The sequence below is a fragment of the Brachycentrus maculatus genome, unplaced genomic scaffold, assembly GCF_059751285.1.
Source record: "Brachycentrus maculatus isolate JH-2025_06_01 unplaced genomic scaffold, ASM5975128v1 h1tg000748l, whole genome shotgun sequence".
NCBI lineage: Eukaryota > Metazoa > Arthropoda > Insecta > Trichoptera > Brachycentridae > Brachycentrus > Brachycentrus maculatus.
The window spans coordinates 297,615-319,214 of NW_028281479.1; the positions used below are offsets into that span (position 1 = coordinate 297,615).

General features: G+C 33.7%; 1 protein-coding gene across 1 annotated transcript; it reads right to left on the reverse strand.

The window, feature by feature from the left end:
• Nucleotides 1-50: 50 nt before the first annotated feature.
• Nucleotides 51-17,948, reverse strand: LOC148300340 (inositol-3-phosphate synthase-like). Its single transcript, XM_088274934.1, has 10 exons — nucleotides 17,408-17,948; nucleotides 15,029-15,201; nucleotides 9,584-9,696; nucleotides 8,180-8,337; nucleotides 7,959-8,092; nucleotides 5,487-5,607; nucleotides 4,257-4,407; nucleotides 2,978-3,069; nucleotides 2,786-2,894; nucleotides 51-1,488 (listed from the first exon to the last, which is right to left on the reverse strand). The coding sequence occupies exons 1-10, from the start codon at nucleotides 17,525-17,527 to the stop codon at nucleotides 1,088-1,090; spliced, it is 1,572 nt and encodes a 523-aa protein (XP_088131060.1). The 5' UTR covers nucleotides 17,528-17,948; the 3' UTR covers nucleotides 51-1,087.
• Nucleotides 17,949-21,600: the final 3,652 nt, after the last annotated feature.

The window sequence follows — 21,600 nt, forward strand, 5'->3', positions numbered from 1 at the left end:
TAGCTAGCTAACCATTATACCACAGAGACAAAGTAATAAAAGACGGTGAGCAGTTTCCATCATATGTTTATTTACTATCGAACATCCACCTAATTCTAGTTGGTTATATTTGTCTATATCACATTCCTATTCTACAGTGACCAATGGGAACGTTGGAGGAACACGTAATTAGTGTAGGGACATTCATAACAATATTTTAAAATAAAGACTTTCTCTACATAGGTACTTTTTAGAAAAATATATTCATCAATTTGTCTATGTATAATAATATAAAATATTATGTACAAATTTTGGCAATACTTTGGTACATTGTTAGTTATTTAGAATAAAAATAAAAGTTTCATTAAATTGACTCAAAATATGATAAATATATTTCAGTACGTATGTAGAAAAATACACATATATTCAGGACTTTTACATAAAATTAGAGGACTTTCTACAAGCAACAGTAACATGTCAGAACTTGATATTTACGAAGTATTCAATTATATCGCTAGTTTTCAAAATTTTGAACAATTTATAAAAAGCCTCATTTCACAAGATTTACACATTTAAATGTGTACTAAAGATTATTCTGGGAAATGGTCAAATACACGGTTAAACATCAGAATCAAAATAGAAAAAAATAATGCAGGGATACACTTGTCAAAAATTGGAAATTAATATCATGATTGAGGACGTGTCCGGAGTGACAAGTTTTTCAGTAGGCTTATTTTTCCATTTTATGAAAATTCTGAATTAAATATTTTCTTTGAACACACATCTCTCAAATATTATTTGGTATTTATTAAACCAACAACTTTATAGCTCTTTCCACTTTTATAACACACAAAAGTGGAAAAAGCTTTATAGTTATGTTTGATTATATAAAATGCCAAGGAATGTCAGTGTAAGCCTTACTTTATTTGATACATAGCCCAAAAGTGTCGTAATATACGCTAAAAACATGCCCTTCCGGCGTCATGATGTGGGCAAGTTTTATTTCAGAAGACATAAGTTTTTACGCACATCCTCAATTTCAGAATTTCAAGACAGCAACAATAAATAATTAAAACTAGTATCGGTATTGGGGTCAGTAGTCGCGTAATTAATGTTTGGATTTTTTGTTGGAGACGTGGTGGCCATTGGCCTGGGTCCTCTTGAGCTGCGGCAGCATGTTGTCCAGGCCCATGTGGGTCTCGGGCGCGAGGCCGAGGCAGGCGCGCAGCAGGTTGTGGAGAGCGGCGCGCTGCCGGAAGAGGGCGTTGATGACGGGCGCGCCGGGCGGCACCTGCGGCGCCTTGAGCAGGTACGCCAGGGGGGCCAGCACGGCGTGCAGGCGCTGGCCGGAGCAGCGCACGCGCAGGAACAGCTCGGCCAGCAGCGCCAGGTCCAGCAGGATGGGCGCGGCCAGCAGCGAGTCCTCGCACGTGTTGTGCACCACGATGGTGCTGTGCCCGCCCAGGAGGATCTCCGACGTGTACTCGTCCATCGCCCGCTTCGAGTCACCTTAAATCACACAGACCAGATATTTGACAACATAGCTCATGATAAAGCGATGTACCCTAAGCTGCTTCCTGATTACTGTATTTCAAATCACTTGGGAAATTTATATCACACAGTAATTTTTTTTTTCTTATGAACCTTCTTTTCTTATGATAACAGATAAGTAAGCAAGTTGCAAATCATTTACTAATAAAATTTTCTTTAAGAATTAAAGATGACATTTGATTTAATACATAACTACTCATAAACAATCATTGCTCAACATTTTGTCATGTATTGCTATTACTGATAATATTACTGTTGATGATTGACAATAAAAATTAAAAAAAAAAAAAGTCAACAGTGTGAACAAAAAAAAACTAATTTTAACTAAAGCCAAAAATCATTACATTACAAAAATCGTAACACTAAGGACAGAAAAGATATTTTTAGTTCAGTCGATTGATTCTTAAGGACGGGAAGGATATTTTTACCTCTTGCGCTGGCCTCATTTCAAAGTTTGAAGTATTTTTTTATGAATATTATGTACACACTTCTTTGTTAAGGTCTAAACTATATGCACACAATTATCAAATCCTGTCGCCAGCGGTCCGCAGGCGTAAAAAACACCTGTCCTTTGTGTGTTAGCACTTGGCCCAGACATATATTTACATATCTTTTTTAAGGAATAACCCGCAAAGCCTCTACTTTTAGAGGCTTGTCTGCAGGTAGGATAGTGAGAATAGGGAAGGTAAATGTGAAAAGTACATCACAAATACCCAGACCAATGGAAAATAAATCATTCATGAATTTATTTTGCACTTGGTGGGAATCAAACTCATGACGTCAGTTTTGCAGTCGAATGTGTCTACCCAACTACACCTGTCTTTAAGTCTCTTTCATCAAATTGATGTTTGAAAGGCACAAACTGCCAAATTCACTCGGTCAGTCAACAAACAAGTTGTAGCATAGGGCACTGCATCATATAAATTATCTTGATCATTACCACACAAAGTAAAGGTGATCAGCCCTCCGCTCCAGGGTAATATAGAATAAATATTAGAGTGGAAACATCACTTATACATATTTATTTGACCCCTAAGAATCGTACCTGGGACTTCCAGAACGGTAGCCCAGCGTGCTGACCATTACACTACAGAGGCAGATTAGTTATCATGTAACTTTTTTGACTCAACTTGACTGATGATATTGCTTTATCATGACTGATATAATTTATTTTTTAATAGCATTTGTGGACTACATCAATAGGTTTTTTTTTAAATTAATATTTTTGAATAAGATAAAAAAAATGAGTACTTACCAACGTATGGGACGTACTTAATAACCACACAGTGATCCGGCTTCTCTCCGGGAGCGTACAGGATAGAATTGGACTGGACCATGTCATCCACCACGTTGCTCTTGGTTATCTAGGCGACACAGCGGTACATTAGTTCTAAGCGTTCAGGGAGCTCCGGAGTCGAGGGAGGGAGGGATAGTGTGGCCCGCTTACCTCCTTGGACCGGAACTGTTGGGGAGCGGACAGGTTCTTCCCGTCGTTGTTCCCCAGATGGTTGTAGCTCACTATGGAGACAGGTTTAATCCCTGCAAAATGAAAATAAAATAATTAATTTTGAATTTTATAATCATTATAACTTCCAATACAAAATAACATTACAATATTTTGCGTGTGTCCAAATACTTGTCCACAAATCTGGCTTATCTCCACATAGGAGTTATTTTCACATTTTTAACATCTCAACATAGATGAAGAAGAATATGGAAGTCTGGGCATTTACAAGACTTACAAACATGTACTTGGACACATTCAAAATGTTGTAAATAAAATAACTTGTAAATTATAAGCTATAAAAAAAATTGAGAATCATGTTTTCAGGCGGGTCTTAAATATGTGAGTGTAATTCAGGATTCGGACCTCGCATACAAATAAAAAGAGTCTGTTTACTAAAAGCTTTCCTTATTTCAACATAGATGGCTGTTGTGAACTCACATGTACTGTGTCACGAGTTTGATCAATGTCAAAAATTTCAATAGTGTGGTTTGACAATATGGGTAGAATTGGTAAATATTACACGTATGTAAATTGATCACTTAACCAAGCCTATAATGGTTGTAAGCTCTGTAAATGCACAGACTTCCATATTCTTCTTCATCTATGTTGAGATGTCACTTTGTATATTATTATAACTTAACCCTCAACACTGGAGTGGCGGCATAGAGGTGGCATGCATGGTTTGGCGTACTACTCAAGTTTCGCCGCTATGGGGCCAGGAAAATAAAGTCTCAATACTCAATATTTTTAACGGACAGTGCCAGCTCAATAATCTGAACGATACGTAATCCGAAATACCCTTTAATCTGAACAATTTCGTGGCTGTGATGAGAGTGAACAGCTGATGCCAGTTTAAAAAATTCCACCTTTTAAAGCCATGAAAGCTTTCAACATGGCCAACACTGAGAAATTTATGGCTTTCGGATGAATGCGTCATTTAGCCGTTGAACACCAGTTAATAATAATAATCTTTTTTACTGCAAGGATATTATTTTCATGACGCTTTAATAATAAATTGCACAAATAGAAGTTGGGGTAAGCGCATGTTTTTGGAATGCTATTGTTTATTGCATACACTATATTGACAAGGTCGTAGGGATGCATTTAACATGTGTTTGTTCCGAGAAACGGACCGCATCACGGACCAAGCTAACTCGGGTTGTATGCCGTATTGCATTATTGATGGCAGTTGGGTGACTGTGGAGTGGGGCAGACTGACCGGCGCTGACGAGGAAGTCCACCAGCACGGACTTGAGTTTGGTTTGCCCCGACTTGAAGTCGTCTCCGCCGACGAACACTCCGGCGGACTCCGCCATCTCCACCACTGCGGGGACCAGCGTGTTCTGGGGGGACCCGTTGATGTAGCAGCACTGGAAGGGACGAGGAGTTAGCCTCATTGACAAGGAGCAATGAGAATGATAAATATTTTGCAACTATGTTGGAATCAGCGGCCAGATGACAAGAGCTTTTTAAACTTAATAATTTGAACTGGGCCGCGGTCCTGCGGTTAGCGTTGCAGACTTTAAGACAGGGCTTCTAAGATTGAGCTTAATATATCGCAACATGTTTCCTATTATTAATAACAGACTGCTTAAGTCTACGAAATTGCGTGTGATTGAAACATTTGTGGATAGAATAAGAATATAAATATTTTTCATTAAAAAAATGCAACATACAAAAATATATTTAAATAATTAAAAACGTCCGCTGTCATGGTGCAATAAAAATAATAATTTTGAGTGATTTATATAGCCCCATTTTAGTAAAATACTACTTCAAGGGTGCTTAGCAGTTAGCGAATTTGGCTACCGTATTGGAGGTCCCGAGTTCGATTCTCGTGAGGGTCAGAATAAATACAGGTGGTTTTTTCATTTTTTAAATATTACTGGTACCTAAAGTGCAAGCCTGATTGTAATTAATGATCTAGATAACACTGCGTCAATGAGATGCAGTGTCCTATGCACCATTGAGTGCAGATAAGGGTCAGAAGAATAACTAAAAAAGAAATACAAGTACGAAATACAGCGGAACCTCTCATAACAAATAATTTGCATAGCGAGCAAAAAAAAAGAAAAAAATTGTTCCCTTAACAAGTGACATTTCCCATGAGTTACATAGAAAGGGCAAGTCACTTTTCACGACATTCACTGAGAGCCGGGACTTCCGCACCATTCAAAACAAAAAATATTTCGCTTAAAAGTAAGATTCTGGAACGAATTATACTCCTTATGAGAGGTTCCACTGTACAAATATAATCAGCGAAGAAGTTGTGGGAAGAGAGAAAAGATCCAATAATGTACATAGGTTGACATTTAGTAAGTTTAAGTTTTTTGCTTTATTTCAACCATTTTTCGTATTTTTTTATGTTAAAACAGTAAACAAATAATAAAAAACAGGATTCAAAAGATCATTTCATTAAATGGGAAAATATCAGATGGTATAGATAAACCTTTTCATCGATGGCTGCCATAGCAAATATTGTGGAAGGGGATATCTCCGACTCGTTAGCGGACAGGGCGTCTCGCAGATTCTCCGCCGTGTCATGTACTCCCGGCTTCACCTCGCAGAACCTGCACAAATCAATATGTCAGATATCAAACACAAATGTGTGCATTTCTCAAAACGTATTTAACAATAAAGATTATTGTACCTTGAGGTAGCATAATTTAGGTAAGTTGATAACGCCATAGTGTTAATTCTCTAAACATAGGCACAAATACATAGGATATCTTTTATTTACACTTTTTTCTTGAGAACCATTAATTTTTATTACAATAACAGATATCGCTCACTCCTTTCAACAACCTCATATATAAAAAATCGTCAATTTTCAGTTGTGCATGTTTTCGGAATGCCCAGAAAATGTACTACATCCCAGCAAAAGCGGCATATTTTTAACTTAATATTTACCCGCTACAGGGCAGAAAGTGTTATTTTTGCATTTTGAAGAAAAGTTACTGTTTAATTTTTTTTAAAAAATAAACTAAATATTTTTCAAATGGAGAAAAAACCTTCAGGTTTTACCTAAAAAGATCTGTTGCACAGTAAAAAGTTCAATAAGTGGCTTGATATTTATTTTTAAAACATTGTATTATATTTTTAAACTTTAAAAACGTTCTCCTGAAAAATCAAGTTTTTTGATATTTGACGTTGTCGAAAGGAGTTAGCAATATGTAAGTTTCAAAGTACATATGAAGAAAAAGTTACGTTAAAGTAAAAGATAATTACAATGTTGATACTTGGTCCAGAGAAATTGAGGTTCAAATTTTGGGTTGCTGCAACAAACATTAAAGAAAGTGTCACAGACTGAGTGCCGACTGCGGGGAAAGAATGGAATACAAATCCAAAGTGAAAAATTATGAATATTAACCTGTCCGTGAGTGAATTTCTGCAGACAAAACCGTTCCAAAATTTGCAAATCTGGTTTGATTTTTTGTTTTCTTCTTCAATTTAAAAAAATACTTTTTATAATTTTATTATATCATAGTCAATAATACTATAAGCAACATATTTTCTTGAAACAAATATATTATATGTATTTACATCAGTAAACAGGATTTACATCAAAATTGACAGTGTCATTACGAAGACCTCACAAACGTTTTTTTTTAGTAAAATGTCAGAAGTACAATAGAAAAATAATCTCTAGTGTGGTTTTAGTGTTTGAATACAACCACAGATGGCAGTATAAGTACCATTTAGTATAAGTACCACCAGTACAACAAAAATAACAATCTGATGGGTAGTTTTAGTCTTAAAATACAACCACAGATGGCAGTATAAGTACCATTTAGTATAAGTACCACCAGTACAACAAAAATAACAATCTGATGGGTAGTTTTAGTCTTAAAATACAACCACAGATGGCAGTATAAGTACCATTTAGTATAAGTACCACCAGTACAACAAAAATAACAATCTGATGGGTAGTTTTAGTCTTAAAATACAACCACAGATGGCAGTATAAGTACCATTTAGAATAAGGGCGTTTGTGCACTACACGGAATTCTACCCTCCGGCACTTCAGTTAGCGTGATAAAATGATGATTGGCTCGTGCTTTTGTCCATTTTTCTTCAAATCGGTGTGTGAACACGGTGCGCGTAAATTTGATCACGCTAAACTGTCGTAGTCACTTTTATTTTTCAAAACCGGACTGCCGGACGGTAAAAATCCGTGTAGTGCACAAGCTGCCTAAGTACCACCATTACAAAAAAATAATCTTATGTGTAGTTTTAGTCTTAAAACAATTTTTTTTAAATTACCTAAAGTCCAAGTGACTCTGAAATCTAGCTACGGCTTATACAACACCGCTTATCATGACCCTACCCAGGCTTCACCTTTTGAGTTTTATAGCCTATGCCTATAAAACTTAAAAAGTTGAAGCCTGAAGTCATAAATACAACCACAGATGGCAGTATAAGTACCATTTTAGAAATAAATGTCACCTGGCTTCAATTATAAGCCCTGCTGTTCATGTACGCGCCCATACTCCTTTGAGGAAAGTTTTGTTTGGACAACCATATGGTTATGATATATAAATTAATTTTAATGTTTTATATTACAAGCTGAGAAAGGTAACCCTAGCTTTTATTATTAAGTTCTCTTATCTTTCGTCCACCTTTATTGTGTAATGGTCAGCACCCTCGGCTACCGTACTGGAGGTTCCGGGTTCGATTCCCAGGGAGCGGTCAAAGTGATTTTTTCACTCCGATATATTAATTCAATATTTCCTGAACCTTATACCTGAAGCGGAGGGGTGATCACCTTTCCTATATGTGTTAACGATGAAGGTAACACTGCTTTTATATGATGCAGTGCCCTATGCAGAAGAGGGTTTGAAGAAAAAAATATTATAAATAGAAGTCACAGATTTGTTATCTCTAGTACGATGCAGTCCCTTCACACTGAGTGCTAAATTACCTTTCAGTATTGGCCGTCCATAGCACTATGACGCACTCCAGCTGGTTCTTGGTCCTGAAGTCGGCGATGTCCTTCCTGATCTGCGTGTACTGCTGTTTCCGGGTCCCCCCTATCACGTTGGTGGCGCGGTCAGCCTGCAATCACACTCCGCGAGTGACTACTAGTAACTGAGTCTACGGAGAGGTCCAGGTCACGTGACCATCAATGGGTATGGTGGCTACCTGGTTGGCGGCTATGAAGTCAGGATCGTATATCCCCGGTCGCGGAGACATCTCGGCCATGTCCTTCCACAGCTGCTCCTGCAGCTCCCAGTCCAGCACCTCGGCCCTGCGCATGGACTCCGCCAGATTCAAGTGACTGATGTCCCAACCGTCAATCACTACAATAATTGAAATCCACTATTACAAACCTCCGTTTGGTGACACAATATTAATGTGGTCTTCTTAATAGCTAATGCCCAGATGATTTGACAAGACAATCGTTACACATAAGAAATTGAAAGAACTCTGACAACCCTTGGAACAGATGTTCATTATAATCCTTTTGCTGATATCGCTCGCTCCTTTCGACAACGTCATATATTAAAGAACTTGATTTTTCAGGAGATCGTTTTTAAAAATATAATAAAATGTATAAAAAATTAATATTAAGCCACTTCTTTTTACTGTGCAACAGATCTTTGTAGGTAAAACCTGAATATTTTTTCTCCATTTAAAAAATATTTAGTATATTTAAAAAAATAATTAAACAATACCTTTTTTTCAAAATGCAAAAACAACACTTTCTGCCCTGTAGCGGGTAAATAGTAAGTTTAAAATATGCCACTTTTTCTGGGATATAGTACATTTTCTGGGCATTCCGAAAACATGCGCAACTGAAAACTGATGATTTTTGATGTACGATGTTGTTGGAAGGAGTGAGCGATATATCATAGGTAGAATTTTTTTTATTGAGTATGCACTTCAAAAAATATATGTTTTTCCAAACAGTTCTTCTGCAGAACGAAATGTAAATCCTTGGAATCACCTTAACAGCAAAATGCCAAAACTAAAATAATATAATTTAATCTTTGACTAGTCTAGGGGTAGGTAAATTTTTTATCTACCACATCATGTGCAAAACATCGATAGCAGCCCACACTTAAAACATTTTTATTTTGTGTCGCAATAAGAATTAATTGTTCCTCTTCGGTAGCACTGTCAATAGAGTAGACAACTGCAAAGGAAGCTGAGAAAATGCAGTGTTGTGACAGAAACTTTGATTTTGATATACTTTATAATATGCAGCCCACGGGCAGCTATTTGCCCACCCCTGAACTAGTCCTATGATGCAAATAAAATAAGGTAATCCAATTTGGGCTGTGCTCATAGCCATGTCTGAATCTAAGCTCTTTATATAATATTTTGAGAAATAAAAAGACTTTGTTTTTTGATCCCCTCACATTCCACTCTTTATATAAGCCCACAAAATCACGGCAAAATTTCGCCAAACACCCTAAAATTTACTTTGAAATAGAAGATGTTTTAAAGAGTGAAGTATTAGACCAAACTGAGATGAGAATATGATATAATTAGAGACCAAATTCAGACAAGAATGTGATATGGTCGGAGTTAAGATTAACTGACCGAGGTCGTTGGGATCCACCATGGGAAGCATGCTGCAGAGCGGGACATGCACATCCTCTCCTCTCTCTCCTGCGCCCAGTCGCACCGTACTGGCTTGGGTAATAGATCCAAACCTGGAATAAACCATAAAACTAATTCAACCATCTATAATATGGGTCATAGGTACTATAATTTTCCGTGGGTCAAAACAGCATGATCGCCATGTTATGGTATGATTGCCATCAAAGATGCACCCCTTTCTGACTGATCAATGAACGAGTTGTAATATGTTAATTTCTACTTGCGATAATAATGTTATTTTTGTCATTGAGATATCAATAGATTTGTAACGACACGGTCAAGTGAGTCCAACAACAAATCATGCTCAAACTTATCGAACAAATCATTTATTTAATTTATAAATCATTTATTTAATTTATAAACGTCATTTATAAAAAATTGTCAAATTTCAGTTGTGCATGTTTTCGGAATGCCCAGAAAATGTACTATATCCCAGCAAAAGCAGCATATTTTTAACTTAATATTTACCCGCTACAGGGCAGAGAGTGTTGTTTTTGCATTTTGAAAAAAAGGTATTGTTTAATTTATTTTTTTAATAAACTAAATATTTTTAAAATGGAGAAAAAACATTCAAGTTTTACCCAATAAGATCTGTTGCATAGTAAAAAGTTCAATTGTGGCTTGATATTTAATTTTAATACATTTGATTATATTTTTTAAACTTTAAAAATTTTCTATTGAAAAATCAAGTTTTTTGATACATGACGTTGTTGAAAGGAGTGTCAACTGGCGCATGGAAATCTTACCTTTACATGGGAGTATCATGAATTTGAATTTTCAACAAATGATAATATGGAGATACTATAAATTCTGTTAAATAATAATAATAATAAAACCCTTATCCGCACCCCAATGGTGCATAGGGCACTGCATCATATAAACGCAGTGTTATCTTGATCGTTTACACATTAAGGAAAGGTGATCAGCCCTCCGCTTCAGGTACCAGTCCAGGGTAATATTGAATATATATGACAGTGAAAAAATCACTTATAATTATTTTACCCCCCTTGGGAATCGAACCCGGGACCTCCAGAAATAAATACCGGCTTATTCTAAAAGCGTTTTTTTTTTCAAATGCGGCAACAAACTCAAATAGTTGGAAGACATGCTGGAAAGCGTCAGAACGGACCCCTCGTTTATAAAACGCATCGTAACTGGTGACGAGACATGGGTTTATGAGTATGATACGCAAACTAGCCAACAGGCATCGGAATGGAACACGTTTTGACTCGATTGAAGACATAAAACAAAATTTGCAAATTAACTCAAGGCGATTCCAATGTATGTCATCACAAAGTGCGTAGATGGTTGGAATGTTCGTTGAAAAAATGTATCGCTTCAGAAGGAGCCCATTTTGAGGGAGAATCAATAAATTTGGGATAATAATGTATTTGTTGGCTCAGGTCATTATTTATTTGACCGAATGTATAATTTTCCATCCTTACTGCTTACAAATGTGAGAAATGGTGTGACGGTCAATTACTTGGTGTGATAAAACAAACATTCCTTTGCATTATTACTTCTCATTAACCCTTTGACTGAAGAGTTTTAATGAAGATTTTATTTAGAAAAAGGTAGGTTTAAAAAAAATATTATTTCTGATAATGAAATAATGCATTATGGCAAGCCATTAAATAACAATATTTTCCAGTTTTTAAGATTTTTTATGACTAGCGCCACGGCGCAGTCGGGTAGACGCTCAACTGCAAAACTGGCATTGCGGGTTCGATTCCCACCAATTGCAAAATTGATTATTTATTTTTGTTTATTTATTGGTGCATAATAGGCCTGTAAGGCCTTTACATATAGAATAAAATATAGTACAGCAATATAGTGGAACGTAAGTACAAAGAAAAATTAATGAATGAAAAAATATTCATCTTCAATTGGTCTGGGTGTTTGTAATGTATTTTTCACATAAACGTTCCCTTTCCTAACTATCCTACCAGCAGACAAGCATCAAGGCTTTGCGGGTTATTCCTTTTAAAAAATGTTTTATTTGGAGTTTAAACTAAGAGAGTTTTAACTACTTTTAAAACTGATCTTAGGTACACAAAGGTTTTCCATGTAGTATTTTCTAGCCCAGAACTCCATTATAATCTACTACTTCCGCCGTTACTATGGTAAAATCAGTTTGAGACATTTTTTAGCCAAAGAGCCTGTACCAGATACGAGCAAATCTGCAAGCCATTTTTTGGTGCCATACCAGATATAGTATATTTGCAAATCCGCAAAGGTCCAGTTTTTTTGCTCGCATGTGGTACGGGCAAATCGGGCAAAGGGTAAAATCTTTAAATAGACTTGTACCAATACTATTTAGGCTTGCAGTCTTATCAGTCATCGGAGTTAATTACATCAGGTGGAGATGTGAAGTGAGTCACTGTCTACCACTACCCGGAGATTGGTAATATAATTAGTAATCACACCACTCTCGTATGATGTGACACCTGTTCTACCAGTATGACATTTTGATAAACTTATCTCTATTATACTTTCGTTGTTCAATCAAGCTTATTCCGCTCGTACGATTGTAATTGGTTATATGGAAACAGGTGAGTCATGCGGTTTCCAAACTTTTATAAATTCTTAATAATCTAAAAAGATTTTGTATTGTGAAATTCTATGAGTATTATAGTTCAAACTAAGAATTATAGGAAAAAATGATTTTAAATAAAAAAATAATATTTCTACTACTACTACCATCACGCCGTTTCCCCGCAGGGGTAGGCAGAGAGGATGGAACGCCACACTCTTCTGTCCTGACATACACTCCTCGCCTCCTTCACATCCATACATCTAGTCACACATGCCCTCCGATTACGTAGACTTTTGACACCGCCAGATTTTAGGTTCAATAATAATATTGCAATAAGAAAAAGTGCACTATCATTTAATAATAATAAACTTTATTTATAGATTTGGAGTTTAATTTGTAGAAGTCCATTTCAATTTATATACCCATACCTCGCTTTACAGCCTAGATACGTTCCACGAAACTTGGCCGCAAAGCGAAAAGCCGTCCGTATAAGGAATCAATTATTCTAATACAAATTCAATAGAATAAGCTACAAATTTGTTAAATATGTAACATAGTTTATCATTCAGAATGAATTTTATGTTTTTATTTCATTTAAAGCAAAAATAGATACATAACAAGGACATATATTTGTACATAAAATAATGACAAAAACCAAAAATAATTTATAAACAAAAATTAAACAACTTCACGTTACATAAAATATGTGTATGTATACATGCATAATTTTATTGAAAATGGCTTTAATCTGAAGACGATGAAGAAATGGTAACTTGCAGATCACTGTCGACATCATTTTTTGCTGGTAAGGATGGGCTGGCTTAAAAAATTGTCCAACGTTGTTTGTCTTGCCTTCTAGTCCATTTCGTTCTTCAAAGATTGGCAACATGTAGATAATTCGATATGTATATTTTTTTTAAACCAGCCATAACGGTTGTCAGCTCCGTAAATGCCCAGACTTCCAATTCTTCTTTATCTTTGATGAGATGTCAAAAAATAATATGAAAATAACTCCTGTAATTGGAGATAATCCAGATTTTGTGAACAAGTATTTGGACACAGTCAAAATGTTGTAAATATATCGACATTGAAAAAGTTTTTTTGCTGTTAAAGCGAAAAATTTTAGGCCGTAAATGGAAAATGTGCCTTAATTGAAGACGGTCGTTATAGCGAATGCCGTATAAAGAGTGGCCGTATAGCGAGGTATGGGTGTGTATTGAATGTGTATTAGTGTATAATAGTGTATTGAAAAGCTTAAATTTGTGATTTTTGTTTCGCCTTGCATTTTAATTTGATATACTTAATTATTTTATCATGAAGACCCACCAACCCAAGTTAAATTTCTATAGACGTCACATGAGCTTACTAGAACCTTTCAGTGACCTTTCTATAACGAAGATGTTGCTAGGGAAGCCACCAGTTTATCATCTGAGTTCTTATTTTGAATATTTTTGAACTGTATTAGGCATTTTATTTATATATATTTTTTTATTTGATTGTTTTTGCTATTTCTAAATATGTACATAAAGATGGACTAAGTGATTCCTTCATTTGAAATGTCCAAATAAATAAGTTTGGCATTCCACAACACACTTTGAGAATCTTTGATGTAGAGGATTAAACATTCTCAATGAAGTGTACCTTGCAATTAATCTAGAGATTAAAACAACGTCTGTCAGTTATTTTAAGATATATGAATTCAATGCATATAATTTTATACTGATTTTATCTCTCATCATTATTAATTATTCTATCAATATACTTTTGTCCGCCTCCGTGGTGTAATGTTTGGCGTGTTTAGCTAGCAATATAATGCGTCAATATGACGCAGTGCCCTCTGCACCATAGGGTGCGGATAAGGGTTTGAAGAATTAAAATACCTACTTAAAAATAGTATTTTTTATTCTTATTTATTTTATTCTTTTATTCTATAAAAGTCAATGATTTTTTTAATTTAACAAAAAAATGGTAAAAAAAACGAAACCCAGTTATGTCACTCGCCTTTGATCTATCATTGTATCTTCAATTTTCGTATTTAGAATAACTAACATGGAAGGATATATTTGAATTTTATATTGTTTTTTTTAATATAAAATAAAACAAAAACATCGTTTTTTTCTCCATCTGGTTTCAGCAAAAATCTTGACATCTTTAGGGATGGACATATACTCTGTCCATCCCTGAAGATGACAAGATTCTTGTCGAAACAGGTTGGAGAAAAGAACCAAAAATAAAAGTGGTTAAAAACGAAGTAGTAAAAAAAACATACAAGAAATTTTATTTTGTTTGAAATTTGGTTAGTACCATCGCACCGCTTCTCTACAGGGGTACGCAGAAAGGAATTTGTAAAAAATCTTCTCTTCTTCCACATTTAAGTATCTCCCCTCATACATATTGCTCACTCCTTTCAAGAACGTCATAAATAAAAATAAAAAGATTTTTCAGTGGATCGTTTTTAAAGTTTAAATATCTAGTCACTTATTGAACTCTTTACTGTGCAACAGATCTTTTTAGGTAAAACCTGAATGTTTTTTCTACATTTGAAAAATATTTAGTATATTAAAAAAAAATAATTTAACAACACGTTTTCTTCAAAAATCACAAACAACACTTTCTGTCTTGTAGCTGGTAAATATTAAGTTAAAAATATGCCGCTTTTGCTAAGATATAGTACATTTTCTGGACATTCCGAAAACATGCACAACTGAAAATTGACGATTTTTGATTTATGTTCTTGAAAGGAGTGAGCGATATGTATCCGTATATATATATATATATATATATATATATATATATATATATATATATATATATATATATATATATAAATAGTATATAGTAAATGTTACCAGTTTGCCGACTTAGTTCCGTTCTTGTGTTGCCAGGTCAGTCCCCGGCGGTTGGCGATGGCCGCGGCTGTGAAGGTGGAGCCGTTATTCCCGCCCCACCCGACCAGCATCACCCCCGTGCGCGCCGCCACTAGCTTGGTCTCTATCTGCATCTTCACATGCTCCTCTGTCACCTGGAATACATTTACATTCCATTCAATCACTTACTGGACATGGACTTTACTGAAGAATTATCATAGTGTATATATTTAACATTGAAATCCATTATTGATTAGCAGAGTCTACTAAAGTGTACTTTATTATATTTGACATCTCATCAAAGATGAAGAAGAATATGGAAGTCTGGGCATTTACGACCGTCATAGGCTGGTTTACGTGATCACTTTACACACGTGTAACATTCACCAATTCTACCCATTATTGACAACCACACTACTCAAATTCTTGGAAGTTCTATATATATAAACCAATTTTAAAACATTATTCTTGAATCACTAGAACTTCACTAGAGACATCTATTGATAAGATGAAAACAAGCTTTATATTAAGCAGACACTCTTAATCACACGCATGAGAAACGCCAGAAAATATGATTTTCATTTTTATTATTTAAGCTTACAATTTAACCAGTTAGAGATAATCCAGATTTTGTGAACAAGTATTTGAACACACTCAAAATGTTGTATTTTATTATTTTAAAAACATATAAAAATAAATTTTGTAACAATTGTTACGCCATGTTATGGCATTTTTAAACTAATTAGTTTGGACATTAGTTTGAAAATGCCATATCAAGGAGAAACAATTGTAACAAATAATCAAGATAATACTGGGTCGATCCAATGGGTGCACATAAGGGTTAAAGAAAGTTTAAAGTGAAAAAAAAAAATGTTGTTAAATGAATTAAATCCTAGTTAGCATCTTATTTGAAATAATTTGTGTTTTTTAATTATTATTATTATTTTTTAATAGAAATATTTATTATTTTTATTATGTTAGGCAAACTCCAGATTCTGGGATAAAGGTAGAATGATGGTGATTACTACTATTACTACTACCATCACGCCGTTTCTCCGCAAGGGTAGGCAGAGAGGATGAACTCCGCACTCTTCTGTCCTGATGTACACTCTTCGCCTCCTTCACATCCATACATAGTCATACATGCCCTCCGATTACGCAGACTTTTGACACCACCAGATTTTAGGTTCTGATTGTTCTGACGATGGTAAATGATGTAAAAGTAATAATAATGACTTGGAAATGAAATGGAAGAGTAGTAGGTAGGAAAGGGGGAATAGAACTTATGGATAGGGCACTCAAGGTTGCATACCTACGTTGTTACAAGTTTGTGTAAACTGTAGACTGGTAATCAAATATTAAAATGTATATTACTAATATAAGTTGTTTTAATAAAAATACTATGATTTTTTTTTAAGGAATTTACATGACATCCTCAAAATAAACATAAATTTATTATATTAAAATTCTTCTTTGATAAATTGAATTTTATATTAAAAAAATGTAAATTTGGGGGGGGGGATTTATATCCGTTATTATTTTAATTAATATTCATTCTTATGAATGGATACTAATTGAAATAATTTAAGCAAACAAGACTAGAACAAATTGGAATATTTATTAGGAAACCATTATAAAAACAGGTTACAGATACAAATATTTACAGGTGTTCTGCTCGCACCACTCGAGGGCTAATTATTACTGTGAAGAAAGGTCTAGAAAAAGGGGTAGGGAGGAACCTTTTCAAGTTGAAGTCCACATTATACTATAACTCAAAAAAAGTGTCGAAAAGGGGTTGTTTATTTAAGAAAAATACGTATGGCGATGTAAAAATATTTTAAGCTAAAAAATTAGAATGTAAATGATATATTTTAGTAGCATTTACTTTTGTTTTTTTTTACTATTTAAGTTTGAAAATAAATAAATAAAAAGAATGAACAGGAAACAAATATTTCGTTTAAAATAAAAAGGTTTGTATTGAATTTTTTATTTAACCAAAAAGGTAATCAAACTTAAAAACGTGTGGCTAAATAGTTCACCATTCCTGATCTAGAATCTTCGACTTACGTACATGATATGGAATCCGCTAGAATTGAAGCCCAAGGTCACGGTCAATCGATTTGCTTCTACCCTTACACAATATGAGCGCACTCACCCTACAGAATAACCTAACATAAACTCGTAGGGGAACTTGTGGCATGCCTTGCAATGAGCCAATAAGCGTGGAATTGTAATTATCGATTATTAAATTAAACACACTGGACAGCTAAATAGTAAAATTATATTTATACATCCAAAAAATACTCAAATCCTGCGCACGACTTCGATTGAATAAAAGAGATAATAAAGAAGATATTTTACCTGTAAAGTATCATCAACCTTCTTCACAATTGAATTTGTATACACATAATCCGCAATCATCCGATCTTCTGTATATTTCACGTTAGGATTCACAATTTTCATAAATTTAGGATTCTCCATGACTGAGGTCGGCTTTCAAAAAGTGGCAAATATATAAAAAATCTACACTGTCAGTTAGCAGTATAATGTATTTTAAAACAAGATGTAAGTTATACGGGTATTGATTCGTATTTACGAGAAATTATAAGCAAGGAGAGGATTTTTAGGACGGTGAACACGATCGCGCGACGAAGCCGACAAAAATACAATTACAAATTAAATTCAGGCGCGATAGCGCAAACTCGAGCCCCGGGCGTTTTCTATGGCAAATATACGAGGAGCTAGATGCAAAATAAATCTGTCCAAGAGACGTGCAAAAAGTGTTACGTATAATGAGAAGGTTTCCAGTTACTGCAAGCAAATACCGGTTGGTACACAAAAAATTACTCTTTGTTTGAAATACCTTTTAAATAAACTACAATAAATTATTAAATATCATATCGATACTTTAATTTATTGTTTCAGTATACGTTAGATCGGTTAAAATATATTTTATTTGATAAATTTCCGCACCAAATTATGCGAAAATATAAATGTTGACATTGTGCCGTTTTTTATGAAACAAAAATGTGAAATTTAAGTAAATAGCTAATAATTTAAGAAGCAAAAACATATTTTTAATATTGTAATAAAAATAATATTATACGTCACATCGTACATATTAGAAAAATCTGTCAAAATATTATCACGTTGACTGCCAACTACGAGATAACTCGTAGATTTAGTTCTTTGCTAGGACATCGACTACGAGTTATCTCGTACTGTGTTTACTTGCCATTTTCGTAAAGCTACGATGGAATTCGTGGTAAATAAGTGCTAATATGGGTAGATGGTTTCTGGGAAGAGAACAAAAAATAAATTCTGGCTTACATTAATAGAAAATATATTAATAAATGAACAGAGAATAAAATTATAAAAAAAAATATTCAAAATCAAGAAGTAAAAGATAATTTGTAAAGAATTGGCTTTTAGACCGGAATTCTGAAAATTTCCGTGGCAGTCAACGTGTTATACAATGCCAAATTACGAGTGACCTAACAGGGTTGCGTTTTTATTAGTTTTTCATCGCCAAAAATAATCCTTAACCACGAAATGCGAGTCGAATACTAATAAATACTTTAATACCATAGTAAAATATTACTTTATAACAATCAACTGATAAATTGTCATATAATTGTTCTTTTTTTAAATATTTTTATTTTACTCTTAGGTAGGTACTTGTTAAGAGAACGTTATTAACAATCCGTATTGAATAGGTAAATATTATTTTGTGGATTAGTGTACAGGCTATAATTGTAATAATGAATTTAGCATAACAATGCTAGAACTATCGGAATGTCGAATGCATGATGTCAGTTGGAACTAATTTGAACCAAAACATTCAGAGTTACAATGTATTATTATTTTTATGAATGCCTGCCTATGTAAATAGGCAACTAAATAAAAACTTTATTTTTAATTACATGTAATATGTATTTTTAATATCGCGAAAATACCTTTGAATAATATAAATAACTATTGTAGATTTATAAAATTTTAATATTTTAGGTTTTAATTGAGGTTTAGTTTTTTGAGTAACTACCCACTAAATCTATCAAACAATTTGTGCATATTTTCTAAAATTGTAGATGCCTAAATATTATTTTTCTATGAATGCACATGTTTTCAAAATAACGGCAACTATATCGAGATTGATTATAAATTAAGTATTGTGCAAGTCTTTATTTTATTTTATCCTCCCGTTAAAAATAACGAATGAAAACATTCCGAATCAGTTTGCTTATACACTAATTTATAAGTGATTTGAAATTTCATTAATTAAATACTGCAGTTTTTCTTTTGCAATTGATAGAGGTTATCATTGGTGTTAAATCTCGATTTTGTGCCCCCAACCCTGCTGCGTTAGCCGCCATCTTTACTTACATAACGGTTGAAAATCATTATAAAACCTTGAAGGAAAAAAAAACATTTTAATCAATTGCATTTTTCGCCAAGATATTATACAGTAATCAAATTGAATCTCTCTTTTTCAGATGTAAGTCTATTGAAATCAATGTTAGCGAAACTGCATTGTTGAGAATCTTCTTCTTTACACCCTTGGTGCATAGGGCACTGCATCATATAAGTGCAGTGTTATCTTGATCATTAACACACGAAGGAAAGGTGATCAGCCCTCCGCTTCAGGTACCAGCCCAGGGTAATATTGAATAAATATTAGACTGAAAAATCACTCATATTTATTTGACTCCCCCCCTGGAAATCGAACCCGGGACCTCCAGCTCGGTAGCCAAGCGTGCTGACCATTACACTACGGAGGTGGACCTTAATTAACCTATAACTTTGGGTGCCATCTTTTTTTACCTTACGTCATTTCCTTATTAGAAACAATTGAAACACAAATGGAAGATAATAAGGTATTTCATAATAGAGGAAAAAATAAAAGAAATAGAGGAAAAAGACGACGAGGAGTTACGTGGAGTTGTTAGAAGAGAAGGCAGGGGTAGTATCGTATAAAAATCTGAAAACCTGGGTTTGGACAGAGATCGGTGGAAGATGCTGCATCGACAAAAGCCTAGCTTTTAAATTGAATGTAATATTGACTTAAGCTGAAAGTAAGCATCATTTTAATAATAAATTTGGATAATTTATACAGTGTCATTTTCGTAAAATACTACCTAAAGGTATAATGTCAAATGTGTGGCTAACGCAAAAGGGTTAAATTACAGAAAATTGAGATATAGACTACTAATGACTCCCTTTAATTTCAATTATTAAACCATATCCACTCCCTAGGTGGAGCACATGGAGTCCACAAACGGTCTCCAGGTTTTTCTGTCGAATTTCAATTACCGTGATTTTTCCATTTCTTCCGTCTTGCTATCAAAGTGGGTGTTGTATTTTTTAGATTGTATACAAAATCGATTAATTGAAAGAAAGAAAAATAGTAATCTAAATTTTCAGCCAGTTGTTGCATGTAGGTTTTTATAAGGTTCGCGGTATTATGACACCATTGCCGAGTGTTTGCAGACAAGGCCTACTAGAGACAGGCCTGGGCGCGCAAACGCCGAATTACGAAGTCAGTGCTATTGTCCGCGTGCGATATGCGAGTGGAATTTCGGATAATTTTTTAAAGGTTTAAACCTACAATTTTCGAAAATCCAGATGTTTAAATGATAACAGTTTATACAAAAAAGGAAAGGTAAAAATAAAACGAATTAATATTACATAAAAAGGCATTATTTATTTTCTTATATACACACACATACACATACACATATACATGTATATATATAAAATTAAAATTTAAAATGGACAGAAATTACCACAAAGCTATAATCTCACCATAAAAGACATGCATCAGGAGTATAATTATTTCTAATATGTATATTTATATAAATATAAATATATATATATATATATATATATATATATATATATATATATATATATAAATATGTATATATATACATATATATATATATATATATATATATATATATATATATATATATATATATATATATATATATATATATATATATATATATATATATATATATATATATATATATATATGTATATACATATACACATTTAACATTAAAAACATGTAATATAACAGTAATTGAAAAAAATCTATTCAACACAAATATTTTAAGCATAAGATATCAAATGGAAAAATAATTGGACATGAAAAGAAGCTTATAATTATGTAAGTAAATTTCTTAATATTGGTGACCATAAGTCGATTCAATTACAACATTTGCATTTAATCTTGTACTACTCAATTTAACAAAATACTTCAATTTTGTTAAATTGACAATTGAGAATATGTGATTTATGTTATGTGAAGGATTTAATTTAAAGACATGTTACATTAATTTACTCAAACAGTTTACACATTAGGTTTGATAGTTGATGGTTATGGATGAGAAAAAACTAATAAAATTTTAGTACTTTTCTACTTGATCCCGAACAACTTTGTGCAGCAAGTTCATCATTTTTGATTTTTGCTAAGTTACTTAAAAGGATTTTACAGGTTCTATGGCAAATATTTTCTAATATTATTAGCAAAGTCTTATTACAAATACATT